This window comes from Choloepus didactylus, chromosome X, assembly GCF_015220235.1.
Source record: "Choloepus didactylus isolate mChoDid1 chromosome X, mChoDid1.pri, whole genome shotgun sequence".
Classification (NCBI taxonomy): domain Eukaryota; kingdom Metazoa; phylum Chordata; class Mammalia; order Pilosa; family Megalonychidae; genus Choloepus; species Choloepus didactylus.
The window spans coordinates 32,073,466-32,090,486 of NC_051334.1; the positions used below are offsets into that span (position 1 = coordinate 32,073,466).

At 37.4% G+C, this 17,021-nt stretch overlaps 1 protein-coding gene across 10 annotated transcripts in view; it reads right to left on the minus strand.

The window, feature by feature from the left end:
• Positions 1 to 17,021, minus strand: part of DMD (dystrophin) — a 2,178,366-nt gene that overhangs the window by 1,601,390 nt on the left and 559,955 nt on the right. For 9 of the 10 annotated variants that reach the window (XM_037821041.1, XM_037821045.1, XM_037821047.1 and 6 more), the window contains one exon: positions 12,138 to 12,261. In XM_037821041.1, coding sequence (XP_037676969.1) covers positions 12,138 to 12,261 — 124 coding nt within the window. Of the gene's footprint in view, positions 1 to 12,137; positions 12,262 to 17,021 lie in introns of those variants that run through there. The other variant, XM_037821050.1, reaches the window with a different exon arrangement.

Here is a 17,021-nt window from a genome sequence, read left to right on the forward strand (position 1 = left end):
ATTTTTACTTGAAAATTTCTGAGCACACAGATTGTGGCATTTTGGGATTATATGCTCCCAGAATCCCATACCAATTAGCAGGTTCTGGAAGGTCAGTTCTCAAACATAGTATCTGTGTTGTCTGGAAGGTCAGTTCTCAAACATACTATTGAATTGTTTCCCCAAGCAAGTGGACAACCATGGAAGGTTCTAGCCTGGTAGAAGAACTGAAATGTCCATGTAAATAAAGTGGGCACCACATCTGGTTAACAGTAAGAACCCCCAAAATGTTCTAAAATTCACATTTTCTCAAGTCTTCAACTTTTGTGTTCTAAATTCTCTCTCTTAGCAGCTTACTGACACATGTGTATTCTAATACTTTAAATTTGTTCTCCATTAAATGGTAAATGCTATTTATAAAGGATTCTGAGAACCATAGAAGAGGAAAAGAGATGCATTCTAAGTAAATATATAATATCCACAACTGTTGAGAGAGACAGCAGGATTTGGGGCATCCCAAGTTTGAACTACATTGGCAAAAAAGGAAAGAGAAACATACTTACACTCTAACAAAGCAACAACAATATCAATGACAAAATTAAAGAGTTTTAGAGTTATACTCTCCTATGAGTTATTTCTGTTTTTTCTATATCGAGTTTCTGCTTTCTTTACATTAAATTACACAAAGAGCCAAATCAGAAAACCATGTTTTCTTCAACAAAGATGAAAAGAAATTATGAAAGATCTTCTACATGCCATGATAATAATCTCTTTATTCTAAGCATCCAATGGAAGAAGCAGTTATTACTAACAGAGAGCCAAACTTTATAATTGACTATGTCAGGGTAATATTTGAACTGAAATATCTTGTTTGGTTAACCACATTATTCCAGATACTATAATAACAGACAACAACAATGACACAACATTCTATGGAGTAGGTACTACTACTTTGCCAATTTGACAGAGGAAGAAACTGAGACACAGAGAGGTCTGTAGAATATTTGAAAATAGTGGCATAATCCCAATAAAAGCAGAGTTCCTTACATTGTCTACCATATTACAGTTTATGTACAATAGTACCTATATATGTCCTCAAAATTCTGTGAGACAGAAAGAACCAGAATCAGCATCATTTCATTCCATTTTAAGCAAGAGAAAACTGAGCATCAATAACATCAAGTCAGTCATATATCCAAGATCATACAACTAAAAAGTTTTAGGTCCAATATGAGAACCTTGCTCATGTATTTCCAAATTCAGTGCTCTTTCTAATACATTCTGCTGCTTCTAAAGGAATTTCAATGGAAATTAATCAACCTTGAGCACATCCAACTACAACTCATAGGAAAGATGACCTTTTAGTCTGGATATAGTCAGAGATGATATTCAAAATATTTAACCATCATACAGCATGGGCACCATGACAACAGAGGGCGTACCTGGTTACTCAGAATTGACACTGGCAATCAACCGCCTGATTATCAGCTCTGCATACAGCTCAATTATTGTATCCCATTGCTACACAGATAAGCAAACTAAGTGAATGGTGCCACCGAGGAGGAAAAACTGGCCTTCCCAAGGACGACCTTGAAAAGAAAAAAATGCCCCCCAAAGTACAGGAAGGCAGATTTTGCTTCCCCTCATACCTACTCTCCTTCTCAGGCCCATCAAAACTGCCTTTATCAACGTTACCATTCAATGGTCAATCCTCAGTCCTCGTCTTACTTATCATCTTCATTTGACCCAGAGGATTCTTCCTTCTTCTTGTAATTGTTTCTTAATTTAGTTTCCTGGACTACATGTACACAGAGGTCTCCTCTCACTTCGAAAGTCAACTTTACTCAATCTCCTTTCCTAGTCTCTCCCATTTTTCTGACCTCTAAACTTAAGAGTTCCCTAGGGCTCAATCTATTATTCCTTTTGTTCAGGCCAAACATTAAGAATTCTTTTTAACTCCTCGTTTTGATTTCTCTCACAGCCCACATTCAATTCATTACACAGTCCTCTCGGCTCTGCCCTAAAAACACATTCAGAAAGCTGTACTATTACTAAGTTCACTACTGCAACACAAGTCAAAAAACCCCATCATCTTTATGGGTCTGGATTTTTCAAAACAGCCTATTAAATGATCTCCCTGATGACACTCTACTCCCTGACGATACATTCTCAGAACAGCAGCCAGAGAAAGCCAGATACCATGGGAGGCAGCTCAACTCTCTAAGAGTCCCTTCTCACTCTGAGTAAAAGCCCGGTCCTTACCATGTCCCGACCTGATCTTCACTTCCCGAACCTATCTGACCTTATCTCCTTCTGCTAACCCCCTTGCTTATTCTGATCCAGCCACACTGGCCTCTTTTTTGTTCCCTGAACATTCCAGGCACGCTCCTGTCTCAGGGCTGTGCACTGACTCTTCCCCTGCCTGAAATGCTCCTGCATCGGTGATCCGTCATTTCCTCACTGCCTTTAGACCTTTACTTAAATGTTACTTTCTTAGTGAGGCCTTCTCTTGCCACTCTATCTACACACACACACAGGCACACACACTTCCAAATCCTCTGTTCTCCTTTCTTTTCTCCCTTGGAATCTATCACTAATATTCCATAGGTTTTACATGTTAATCTTTCTTATTTCCGTTTGTCCTCCCTGGAATGTAATTTGCATGAGGTCAGCAGTCCTCATCTGTTTCATTCTCCACTGTATCTCCAGTGCCTAAAATAGTACCTGGTACACAGTAGATGCATAGTAAGGTAAGGCCTCTTGTACCCTAATGCCCTCATAGGCAATATTATAGTCTCCCCCCATCCTCCATGTAAAATTTTCTCTGGAGAGGTAAATGCATAACAAACCCTGGCAGCTATACATGCAGCTGTCATAGAACAAGCCCCTGTGGATACATGCTGCAAGCTCAGTAAATTAGGGTTGAATTAAATGAACATTTTATTGTTGTTGTTGTTGTTTTCTTTAGAAACTGCAGATTAGATTAGGAATTGGGCACATCAGCCTGCCTTCCAACACAAGGTAATAAACAATCATTCAAATAGAAAACAGAGTACCATGTACAAGACTTCATAGAATCTCACTTTGTTTGTGGAGGAGAAAAGCGAGAAGGAGAAAACAAGGCACCTATAAAATTATGGAACAATGCAAAGGAAATATCATAGTGCCAATATCAGAGAGAATACAAATTCCAACAATGGTCTACAGGAAAACATTTCAGGAATCTTTTGGCATCCTCATTAAGATATCATAGACTCGATGAAAAAGGAAGAGAAAATCATAAGGCTGAATTAACAAAAATGGAATGAAATATAAAGACAATAGGATGGGACTCAAAGATACCTAGCTCTGATAAGGAATAAACTAAAAATACAATATCAAGATCCAAATTCATATTGGAGACTGTAAAATATAGAATTGATACTGAACAAAAGAATGGAATATGAAGTTTCTTAAGTACAGTACTAACTAGGATTCTTTGGGCTCAGTAGCAGATAAAAATGTACTACTGCTTGGTTGGTAGAGAGCACCATATTTTAAAATGCCCTAATTAATTATTCCTTTATTTACAGATTTTGCAATATCTCTGGCTATGCTGACACATTAAAATGCTTTGCTATCACTAGAGAAGAGGTGTAACAACTCCTGACTGATCTCATAAAATGTGGAAGCTATATTTTCTGGTATTTTCCAAATGTGCTGGTATTGTCAGTCTTTCTCCCACTGCCATTCCCACGCCTATGATCCCTTTGCCTCATCTTTCTCTGTTCCTTTCTCCATTTTTCGCTCTGTCCCTCTCTCTCCCTTTCTCACCCCCAAAGGTATCATTTGAGTACATTTCAACCATAACCTCCATTTTCCTCCATTCATTTCATCTTCAGTGTTAGTCCAAATACTTACAGGCAGATTCTAATCTTCACTACTGTATGGAAAGTTCTTTTGTGAAAGACACCAATTTTCTTCCTTCCAGATACAATGCTTCCTATAACATCGAGTACTGAAAACTAGAGCTACCTCCTTGAAATCACCTTGTTCATTAAAACACTTCTGCCCTTTACATTATTTTCTTTCTCTAAACTTTCCTCCTCAGAAAACTCATCCAGTATTTATATGTCTTTTTCCTTGTATCTTTCTGTTTACTATATATGAAATTGCATGTATATACACATACATATATTTTCAATCTTAAAAATGTCCATATTTTATAAAAGAACAGTTTTTTATTTTTCTTAATGTATATAATAAGTTCTCTACCCAATATATGTACAATGTATGACATGTTGAGAAGCTACTATGCAGCTTCTAAAGTATTTAGTACATGAAATTTAAAATAAAAATATTGAAGCTTAAAGCCCCAATGAATCATGCCAGAAGGAATGCATTCTTAATGTTAAAATGTAATATTGGCTCATGGGAATTCTTACAGAACATCAGAAAATTATGAATTATAAAATGTATAATGTCATTTGTAAAATAAAAGGCAATTGATTTGTGTAACATAACAACATAATGAAGAGAGAAACAAAATAAAAATAAATGTTTAAGCAAAGTATTCCAAACAAGGGAAGTTCACTAATTCTTTAGTAAGTTGATTAAAAACACTTTATGACCTCTTCTCCTCCTTCTTTATTGGTATCTCTTAAAAGCCTCTTTCTTTCATGACATTTTCTCTAATTAATATGAAAGAGAGTTTGAGATTCCCCAGGGTCCAACCCTGACTTTAGAGGCAATTAATTTTCTATTCACTTAACATTCTATAATGAAGTTTTACCCTTTGACAGAAAAAGTAATTTATTCACTCAAATGTTTATTCAGAAGTTGTTATAGCCTTCATATTAGTCACAGAGCCTATTTTAAGTTGTGCCTACAGAGCTGAAAAAAACCCCATTTAATCATATAGTCAAAACATTTATTGGATTATGAACCAGGTACTGTATTAGGCACTGGGATACCAAAAACAAAACAAAAACATTAATCTACCCTCCCATCCCCAAACCCCCAAATTAAGTTTCTATCCCTGATTTCTAGAAACCTTCAATCCAATCAATGTCACAATGGCTGGAGATCAGGCTTGATAAGTAAACAAAAGTCAGCTTCATGAAGGCAACATGGAGACATTGACTATGTCGATGCCTTCCAGCCAAAGACCACCAGAACACACCTGCAGATGAACAAACTCAGGTTTATTGATTCATTGCAACAAGGGAGATGGCACATAACAGGGAACTAGGGGGTGTCTCTGTAAGAGGAAGTTGGAAAGGGCTTATTATAGATTTGGGGGCTTCGGTCAGGTTATTGAGGGTGGGGGTCAAGGAAGCAGGGCTTTGCTTTTGGGTGGATGCTATAAGGAAGTTGGATTAATTCTATGATTGCTTATCTTAAAGATTCTTATCTAGAAGGCAGGAAGAATGGAGAGAGGCTAAACTATGATTGGTAAAGGAGTGCAATCTGCCATATTAGTGAATATATAGGTTATTTGGTCATTTGGGGTGGTTTGGACAATGTTTTTGTTTTTTGTCATTGTTCAGATGATGACAGAGTGGTCTTGTTTTTTGTCTTTATCCATCACCATCATGAAGTGGCCTTGTCTGATGTTGGTATTCTGAGAAATTGTTCATATTCAATGGGAGAAGGTCACAGACTACCTCTGAGCACCAGGTCAGCTCCTAGCAACACCAAAGCCTAACTGAAGTGCCAAGACAGCTCCCAGCCATCAGTGGCTGCTTTTTCATCCTCCAACAATTATAAACAGAGGCATAACAGGTCATATTTATGTCTTAATAAGTTCACTTCAGCAGTGGTGATGGCAAAACTTCTGAAGGAATACAAAATCAGTGGCAGTGAAGACCAGATAGGGGATTATCATTTTAAACAGAGATAAGCCATGATACTAGCTTTAACTAGGGTTGTGGTGATGGGAATTGAGAGGTTTGGACAGTTTCAACAGCTAGGGAATGGGATTAATTGGACATATCAAAGGTAGACTTCTGAATGGCAAAGAAATTATATGTGACCCAGTGGCTTTTAGGTTTCAGGACTAGACTGTTAGAAGGAAGGGAGAGAGAAAAGAGAAAAAAAAAAAGAGGTCTGGGGAGATAACGAGGTTTATTTTAAGATTTCAGTCAAATGTTCAATTATAGATATCTATTAGGCAATTAGATATATTGGCCTGTGCTTTACAGGGAGAGATATGAGCAGAAGATACATATTAGACAGTCTTTAAAAATAGATGATGTTTGAATGAGAAATAATGGGGTTACCAGGGTAGAAAAACAAGGGAAGAACTGTGGAGAATACCAAATTAAAGGATGAATAAAATAGAAAAAGCAGCCAAAAATGTGAAAAGGTAACTAACTGGTAGATCTTGGTATCCCATAAGCTGAGGGAGGAAAGAATTTCATGAACGATAAAGAGATTAATAGGGTCAAGTTCTGCAGAGACTGAGTAAGATAAGGCACAAAGTATTCATATGTGTGTTTATAGAATAGCAAGGTTTGCTCAGAGACTGAAAAAGCAGCCTGTTTAAAGACCACCAGAACACACCTGCAGATGAACAAAGTCAGGTTTATTGATTCATTGCAACAAGGGAGATGGCACATAACAGGGAAGGAACCAGGGGGTGTCTCTGTAAGAGGAAGTTGGAAAGGGCTTATTACAGATTTGGGAGCTTCGGTCAGGTTATTGAGGGTGGGGGTCAAGGAAGCAGGGCTTTGCTTTTGGGTGGATGCTATAAGGAAGTTGGATTAATTCTATGATTGCTTATCTTAAAGATTCTTATCTAGAAGGCAGGAAGAATGGAGAGAGGCTAAACTATGATTGGTAAAGGAGTGCAATCTGCCATATTAGTGAATATATAGGTTATTTGGTCATTTGGGGTGGTTTGGACAATGTTTTTGTTTTTTGTCATTGTTCAGATGATGACAGAGTGGTCTTGTTTTTTGTCTTTATCCATCACCATCATGAAGTGGCCTTGTCTGATGTTGGTATTCTGAGAAATTGTTCATATTCAATGGGAGAAGGTCACAGACTACCTCTGAGCACCAGGTCAGCTCCTAGCAACACCAAAGCCTAACTGAAGTGCCAAGACAGCTCCCAGCCATCAGTGGCTGCTTTTTCATCCTCCAACAATTATAAACAGAGGCATAACAGGTCATATTTATGTCTTAATAAGTTCACTTCAGCAGTGGTGATGGCAAAACTTCTGAAGGAATACAAAATCAGTGGCAGTGAAGACCAGATAGGGGATTATCATTTTAAACAGAGATAAGCCATGATACTAGCTTTAACTAGGGTTGTGGTGATGGGAATTGAGAGGTTTGGACAGTTTCAACAGCTAGGGAATGGGATTAATTGGACATATCAAAGGTAGACTTCTGAATGGCAAAGAAATTATATGTGACCCAGTGGCTTTTAGGTTTCAGGACTAGACTGTTAGAAGGAAGGGAGAGAGAAAAGAGAAAAAAAAAAAGAGGTCTGGGGAGATAACGAGGTTTATTTTAAGATTTCAGTCAAATGTTCAATTATAGATATCTATTAGGCAATTAGATATATTGGCCTGTGCTTTACAGGGAGAGATATGAGCAGAAGATACATATTAGACAGTCTTTAAAAATAGATGATGTTTGAATGAGAAATAATGGGGTTACCAGGGTAGAAAAACAAGGGAAGAACTGTGGAGAATACCAAATTAAAGGATGAATAAAATAGAAAAAGCAGCCAAAAATGTGAAAAGGTAACTAACTGGTAGATCTTGGTATCCCATAAGCTGAGGGAGGAAAGAATTTCATGAACGATAAAGAGATTAATAGGGTCAAGTTCTGCAGAGACTGAGTAAGATAAGGCACAAAGTATTCATATGTGTGTTTATAGAATAGCAAGGTTTGCTCAGAGACTGAAAAAGCAGCCTGTTTAAAGACCACCAGAACACACCTGCAGATGAACAAAGTCAGGTTTATTGATTCATTGCAACAAGGGAGATGGCACATAACAGGGAAGGAACCAGGGGGTGTCTCTGTAAGAGGAAGTTGGAAAGGGCTTATTACAGATTTGGGAGCTTCGGTCAGGTTATTGAGGGTGGGGGTCAAGGAAGCAGGGCTTTGCTTTTGGGTGGTTGCTATAAGGAAGTTGGATTAATTCTATGATTGCTTATCTTAAAGATTCTTATCTAGAAGAAATTCAGGAGAGACTAAAGATATGGAAGAGATGGTTGGTGTACAGCTGAGTGTGGGCAAGTTCTTTAGGGCCTAGACAGTGAGGAGGCTGAGATTACACAGAGATTAGCCTTAAGTAGCTAAAGCACAGTTTCTTTCACCACCTCTGATGGAAGGAAACAGACTATGGGTGAAAATGCATGTAACTTGAGAGACTATCTTGACTAAAGTAGGAGGAAAAGTCATCTATGCTAACAGGTGGGGAAAGGTTTAGGAGACCCATAAAAGTCTGAAATAATTGTTGAGAGAAATTGGGGAGAAAATTAAACTAGGGATACATGGAAAGCCTATGAAGATGTACTGACAATTTTTCAAGTATGTTATTTCAGAAATGGAGTGATATCTGACAATGACAACATCTATAGTGTCACCATGCAAGTGGGTGGCTGAGTTGAGGAGATGAGGAAAATGTAAGGTTTGGGGGATAGCAGGACAGTTCACATGGGTGCTAAGATCCCTAGAGATGAAAGCACAACTTGGGATGGAGAAGACTGTGAACTTATGTAAAAGTCTGTAATGAATATGAGAAACAAATATGACAAAATGGTGACTGATAGATGGCCATTTGGCGTGAACTTCAAGGAAAGAGATATTTTTACATAAAGATAGAGCAGTACCTTTGGAAATGGCTCTGGGGAATGAGGAAACCAGCAATTCTAAAGGAATGAGGGTGTAAAAGAGTGAGTAGTCCTAGTGGTGTTCTTAAGGGTAAAAGTGGTTTCCATGTATGAAGAGAATGAGTATTTAGGACACAGTTTGTCATTAAAGAGGGTTTTAGAGTGCACAGTGGGATAAGTGGAGGTACTTAGCCTCTGGGTGGTAACTGGGGTTAATAGGGATCTGAGACAAGGTAGAATTAACTAGCCTGAATATCCATAAAAACTTGGTAGAAAATTGCTTTGGTGTGGGTGTAAGCAAGCAAAGGCCCCAGAAACAGCCAGAGGCCTGGTGACCTCAATAGATTGGTAAGGAGGCTTTGAAGACATTGACATATGGCATTATTATATCACCTTCTGGTCAGAACAGGTTATTTTATTACATTAATTGCTAATTTACATTAACAAGTGCTCAATTCAAGAGGTTGAGTAGCTAGCACCTGTCAATTCATCTGAAAATTCTGAACCGTGGTGACAATAACAGAATAGAGAGGGAACATCTGGGAGTCTGGTAAACCCAAGACTGGGTCCTAGACTATTGATTCTCCAGCCTTTATGTGCATATGAATCAGCTATGGATCCTGTTAGAATGCAGATTCTCATTTCACAGGTCTGAGATTCTACATTTCTAACAAGCCCCCAGTTGATGTCAATATTAGTGGACCAGGGACCACACTTTTGAGTTAAAAAAGATCCTATAGAACTCAGCTTTTAAGTAAATGCATTTTGTTAGTTATATGAATAAAACACATGGTCAATTAGAAAACAAAAATATACTTTGTTTTAAAAGTTTTCACTTTTTCAAAATATATGACATGGCATCGATAATGGCCTAGGATAATCCAATTGGCTTAAGGCACTTAAAAGGAATAAAAGAATGAAGGAACCAAGTGAAAGAAAAAGAAAGTAATATTTAGCCATTTTTAATGGATGCCTAAAAATGAATTAATACCACTCACATTCATGAGATTGGCCTCCCATGAGTTCAAAAGAACCTATATACAGTGGCAGGTGAAGAGGTAAGAAAATTAATGTACGCCTAAACTGCATATCCATCATCATTACTATGCATTTCTCTCAAGGATTTTTAATACATATACATTATATTTAGCCTGGAGGAAATGTCTAGGTAAATCATTTCATGTCCCATTTTAGTAGGCAATTAAGAATGATGTTATTTCAAGAAAATGAAAGTTCAAGTTGACAAAGGTGACTCATGAGGCATCAGAAAACCACTTATAGAATATTGTACATTTTTTTAGCTCTTTCATTCTGTCATTGCTGACAGTATTGATTAAATGCTAATTGCTTCTAGGTAATCATATAATAACAGGAAATTTTTGAATTTATATTCCTGAAATGCCGGAACGCCATTTTCCTGTTTGATCAAAGCTATTTTAAGATAGAGAAACATATAAACAGATAACTATATGATTCAGATAGATAAGATTTTTTAATTAGCTAATAAAACGTCTCCCCAAGGTGATTTATACTTTCAATGGTTGAATATATCACATGACTTTGAAATATATTTAGAGTGGATTTTCTCTAAGTAATTTTCAACTCATAGAATTTCCCTCAAAAAATATGCCCTTAAGGTATACTTTGAAATGAGTACATATTTCAAAGACATTTTGTTAATTTTCTAGTAAATATTATATATTATCCTTCAGTTCAGTTTTAATACTGAAATGTAAGCAATATAATCATATCTCCCATTTCTTGAAACAATTTAGAATAGTCTATTATAATGCTGATAACAGCATAGTATATAAAGTTAACAAGAAATTTAAAATAACTTTTCAATTTATAAATATAAACAGTTAACTCTAATAGAAATATTGATGAAGTTATCTCTCCTCCTCAACAGCCTGAAAAAAAAAAACAGATGATTTTCTCCAAGAAGATCTTTATTTTCTCCACAAAATTCACCCACAGCGAGTATTGGCTTGCATCTAAGGTAGGGTTGTGTTTGTAAAAATCTAATAGGTTCTGTAATTCATGAAACTGAATGCTGGAAAGGTAAAGTAGAGCTAATATGCACAATGGTATGTAATTTTCTTATAGCTAAACTTAGTTTACATTCATAACACTTGTTTCTCTTGCCTGACCACTGCAGAGATTTACCCTGCCCGTTAGAAATTTATCTCAAAAACATCAATTATATACCAAAAATGGATGTTTTCTAATTGTCAAGGTTGAAAAATCAAAGCCCTGATAATGTCCCTAAAGATGAAGCAACTTTTACTAAATTAATTTAAAAATTCCTATTGTGAAGGTCAAAACTATAATGTCTCAGAAGGGATAAACATAGCAAATGATCTCTCATCATAAATAAATATTAAAAGAGGCTGGACACTTTTTGGTTAAGGTAATGTAATACATTGATAGACTGAATATACACATGGATAATGGCCAGACCAAATATAAAAATAGACTTCTTGACCCACAACCTCTGAAGCAACCAAGCCAGGAAGCCAAACCACAAACTCTGCAGCAATCATTTCCAGCACGTCAGGACTTGATCAATAACTGCCCACTCCCATACTTTTTGCCCCTGCTTCCATCTCAGGACCAACCAGAGAAAGCCAAATATGCTCCCCTAACCAATCACATAGGATGCCCCATGACAACAACCTCCAAAGAGAGTACACCTGCAGCCTTTTCTTTTTTCCACTCTAAAGCTTTCCCACTTCTTTACCTGCCTTTGAGTCTCTGAAACACAAGTGATGGTGACTGACCCCCTTCCTATAGTAAGCTCTGAATAAATAGCTTTTGCTTATTCTCATTTGGATGGTCCTCATTTATTTCTACAACATTAATATCTGGAAAATTCAAATATTTTATAATTTATGACAAGTAGTAATGACTATGAGGAAAATCTTCTCAGTGATAGTAAAAGTATAAGCAAAGCTTCTCTACATATGGCATTTCTAAAGGTCTATTCTACTCTATTCTATTCTTTTGCCAGCTTGCTGAGGCCCAGCCTTGAGGTTACATGAAGGGAAACCAATATGCATTCATGTTATACAATTGCTAATTTGGAGCTAAATTGTATAAAAGTTAAAGGTTTACGAAAAGCATTCCTGGTCTGTCACAGAAGCAGGAAAGACTTTTCTAGGTTAAACTTCGATTCTCCTTGATATCTAAAGCATATTTTAAAGATACATGAAAAAGCATTATATCATATTGTTTAAATCCCTTCAAGTCTAACAGAATCAGAGCGTACAAAGCACAGAGTTTACAAGCAGCACGACTCAAGAAAATGTACAGAAATTAATGCATAACCTACATTGACTTTTTCTTTAAGGTCTGAGAAGTTGCCTTCCTTCTGATAGATTGCAAATTCAGGACTCTGCAACACAGCTTCTGAGCGAGTAATCCAACTGTGAAGTTCAGTTATATCGACATCCAACCTAGGACAGGAAAGAATAAAGGTCATTATTTCTTGATCAGCTCTTTCTTCTCTATGAAAAAAAAAAAAAAGCAATTTATCTTTCTCCTCCCAGTCTGAGACTTGGACCTGATGTCCCTATTACTGTTAATAGCACCACTATTTCCCTAGACAGGGAGGCTCAGAATTTGGAGTCAGCTTTGATCAAGAGTCTTATGATCACAGGGTTATTTTATTCACCTCAAGGTACCAATCATCTCTACAGTACCTCTTGTAAGCTATTACCTTGCCTCAGCTTGAATGTTTGCACTGGCTGAAAATCCACTACTTCCTAAGACAATCCTCTTTCTTCTTGGAAAATACATGCAACAAATTAAAAATTCCAGTTGGTGGCCCCCACTGAACCACATCTGTGGTATCCATGCTCTCATGGAGCCTCCAAACTGCACTGACTCTGGGTTTGGTGATGTGATTGCTAGAGCAAATAGAATATTAGTAAGTGTGATGCAAGCAGGGGCCTGATAAAGTGTCTGTACATTGAAGCCATCCTCTTAGAAGGCAACTGCCATATAACAAGTCCAACTACCCTGAGGTGACCATGCTGTAAGGATGCCCAAGTTACCCAGGAGGAGAGACCACATGGAGGATGAGGCACCAGATATATGAGTGAAGCCTTCTTTGACCTTCCAGACCATCTCAAATGCCATATGAATACAGCATATGAGTGATCCAGCTGATACCTTATAAACAAAATAGCTGCCCAAAGGGACCTGCCCACATTGCAAAATATGAGAAATAATAAATAACTGCTGTTTGGAAGGGGTAGTTATGCAGCAATAGATACCTGATCACTTTCAAATGTTATGCTCAAATATTCTTTTATAAAGAGATCTCTGAAGATACTGGGAATAAACTATTCACTCTGATCAAGTGATTCAATTCTAGTTAAAGCAGAGACTTTTAGGGCCGTCATGGATGAGTTGCAAGGGTGGGGGTTGTTTTTGAATCAAATGAAATTCCAGGCATAATTCTGAATGTGTGTTCATTTTCCTCTGCAAGGACCCCTAGGTTTTATCAACATCTATTAAGGATCTATGAGAAGTGAATTTAGAGATGACCTAATCCAAAGGTTTATTAAACAAACCCAAAATATCAAATGGACAAAATTAAAGGTCCCAGAAAAATAAATGGCTTACTAAATTTCCATAGGAAATTTGTGAATCAGAACAAAAATACAAGCTTTAAGACCCTAAATATTGCACTTTATTCATGAAGCTATAACTTCTTTTGTATTACAAATCTTCAAATAGTTGAAGTCTGCTCTGGAAGCACACTAGAAGATTTCTCATGGTCTGCCTACTTAGTTACTTCAATGGTTGCTTCCATATAATGGTTTCGAGATCCATCACTTAACTTTTGGATATTCCATGGCTTGTCAGTTTCTGACTTTCCATAAAATTAGGCACTAGAAGGGATCATATCAGTAGTGTGTAGTGTAATCAGGGAAGAACAGACAGTTACTTTGCTGGTTTACAATAAAGCCTATGATTGTAATTAATGTTTTGGCTTCCATATTAGACTTTTAACTCATTGAAATTGAAATGCACGAAAACTTCTAGGAATTTTTCACATTAACTATCATTAAGCCAGTTCCTCAACATCATAAACATAGGAAGTAAATTTACAAAGCCAAATTTCAGGGCTTTAAAACATTTAGAACTATAAGAATTTTTTATGTTGCTTTTTGGCTATTGTTTTAACTTTAAACTGACATAGAGCTTTACAGAACACAAAACACTTCCACAAATTTATTCTCTCTTTTTATTCTTAAAAATCCTGTGGGTAGGTATTATCATTATCCCTGCATCTACATGGATATTGAGGCTCACAGAAGTTAACTGACCCAGACTATAGTACCACAGGGCAGGAACTTCATCCATCTTGTTCACCATTATGCCCTTCACCTCAAAGAATGCTTGGTTCATAGTAATAAATATTTACTGAGTTGTTATTTACCAAGGCTACCCAACTACAAATTGAGTGAACAGAGAACTGAATTCAGAGATTCTGGACTCCCAACATCATGTAATTCAATGTCAATACTTATTTTCATTCTTGTGTACATTGCAACTATTTATTGAATTTTATTCCATCATGCATGGTAGATATTCTCTTTCCTACATTTATTTTACTCATAAGTTTAAATATCAAATTTCCTATTTCTATTTCTTCATTCATAATTTTCATTAAATAGAGTCCTGTTGCATAGCATGATACTAAAAATCCCCCCCCCCATATATGTATATATACAAACACAGAGCAGCTGTGAGTGACATTTTGGAGAGCAAATGAGAGTGACATTTTGAAGAGCTGCTGCAGCCTAGAGAGGAATGGCCTGGGAGAAAGCCACTTTGAAACCAGAACTCTGGAGCAGATGCCAGCCATGTGCCTTCCCAGCTAACAGAGGTTTTCCGGACACCATTGGCCATCTTGCAGTGAAGGTACCCGATTGTTGATGCGTTACCTTGGACACTTTATGGCCTTAAGACTCTAACTGTGTAACCAAATAAACCCCCTTTTATAAAAGTCAATCTATTTCTGGTATTTTGCATTCCAGCAGCATTAGCAAACCAGAACAGATTTTGGTGTGTATATATATATATATATATATATATATATATATATCTTCATTGATGTTAACTCATTAAGTCAACGCTTTTTGGCTATGGTCATTTAGCCTCTCACCAAATCCAGAGAACCATATTATTTTCCTGTCAACATTTATGCATGTTTTTCATCAGCATGTCTTGAGAAAGACATTCTTGTCTTTCCGTTGGTCCAATGTAATAATCCTCCTCTCTCTCTGACTGAGGGCATTTGCTTACCAGTGCCTGGGGAAGGCTAGGAGTGCTGGGATATTAATATGTCAGGAGTGACTTTCCGTGAGAACTCAGAAGTGGTAGATAAATACCCCAGTGCTCTTGGCCCACAGTGGGACTTTCCTGAATTATGTTCCACACAGTGCCTCAGAGAGTTCCCAGCAGGATAATGCCCCAGTTGTCCCCAGAAATAACCTGCTCATGTATTATCCTCTTTTGACTGCCTTCCCTCCCCTTTCTTACTTCTACAATTATTTACAGTGCTTCCTGGGATCACTTTTCAAATAGACTACCGGCACCTAAGTCACTTTCTCTTCATCTGCTTTTGAGGGAAGCCAAACTAAGGCAATGGTCAACATCCTCAAATGAACCCAGTATCCTGCTGTGCTGTTTGGATATATTATCCCCCAAAAGCCATGTTCTTTATTGCAATCTTGTGGGGGCAGATTTATTCATCTTTTGATTAGGATGGAAACTTTTGATTGTTTCCATGGAGATGTAAGTCACCCAACTGTGGGTGATACTTTTGATTAGATTATTTCCATGGAGGTGTGGCCCAGCCCATTCAGGGTGGGTCTTGATTAGTTCACTGGAGTGTTTAAGAGAGAAGCTAAGAGCTAACACAGACCCAGATGCTTGCTGACGCTTAGAGATGCTTGGAGATGCAGACAGAAGGACGTTTGGAGATGTTAAGCTAAGAGATGAAGCCCAGAGTTTGCCCCAGAGAATCTAAGAGAGGATCTCCAGATGCTTAGAGAGAAATGTCCTGACAGAAAGAAGGAAGGACTCAGAGGAGCTGAGAGAGAGGGGCTAAGAGAAACCCAGAGACATTTTGGAGAAAGCCATTTTGAAACGGAACCCAGGAGCAAAGGCCAGCAGATGCCAGCCATGTGCCTTCCCAGCTGACAGAGGTGTTCCAGATGCCATTGGCCATTCTTCAGTGAAGGTATCCTCCTGTTGATGCCTTAGTCTGGACACTTTTATGGCCCTTAAGACTGTAAATTTGTAACCAAGTAACCCCCCTGTATAGAAGCCAATCCATTTCTTGTATTTTGCATAACAGCAGCATTAGCAAACTGGAACACCTGCCATATTTACTATTTCAACTTAAGCTCTGATTCTCCACAAGAACTACTTAAACTTTTCCCAGAGCTCTCAAAACTCTGATCCACCCCCCTTCTTTAGCTGTCTCAGCAGATGACCTTGTTTTCTACTTTACAGAGAAAAGTGAAATTATCGGACTAGAATGTTTTCAATGTTCCATTTCCAAACATTAAATCCTACTTGCATGTGCTGCCATCTTTCTCATTCCCTTCTCTTACATTTGTGGGAGTTTCCTTCCTTTCATGCAAGGTCAATCCTCCTACCTGTGTTTTGGCTTTTATTCCCTTACTTCTCAGGCATCTGACTCTATCAATTTTCTATTCTCTCTCTACTGTACTTTCAATCCCTTCTTCTCAATTGAGTTCTTTGTAAGAAAATTTAAAATTTAAACATACTCTATGGACTTCTTTCTTAAAAATAATCAATCCTCTCTTGACTTCATATTCCCCTCCAGACATTCTTTTCTTTCCTACAGAGGCAGACTTTTTGTAAAAGTTGTCCAGTTTATGGTATCGGTTTCCCACATCCCATTCAATCTTTCATCCACTCAATATAGTTTCTCAACAAAAAAATCTCTTGATAAAGTAATCATGTCAGTAAAGTCAACAGTGAGTTTCACTTTCTTATTATTTAGCAACTCCTAATATGTGTTGACCATACTCTCCCTTTTGAAATTCTCCTTCTTTGACCTCCTTAATTCCATACTCTTCTGATTTGCCTTCTATTTCTATGACACTTGCAAATTTTTTGCAGGCTCATCATCCTCCTCTACCTTGTTATTACATGATGGAGTTCGAGA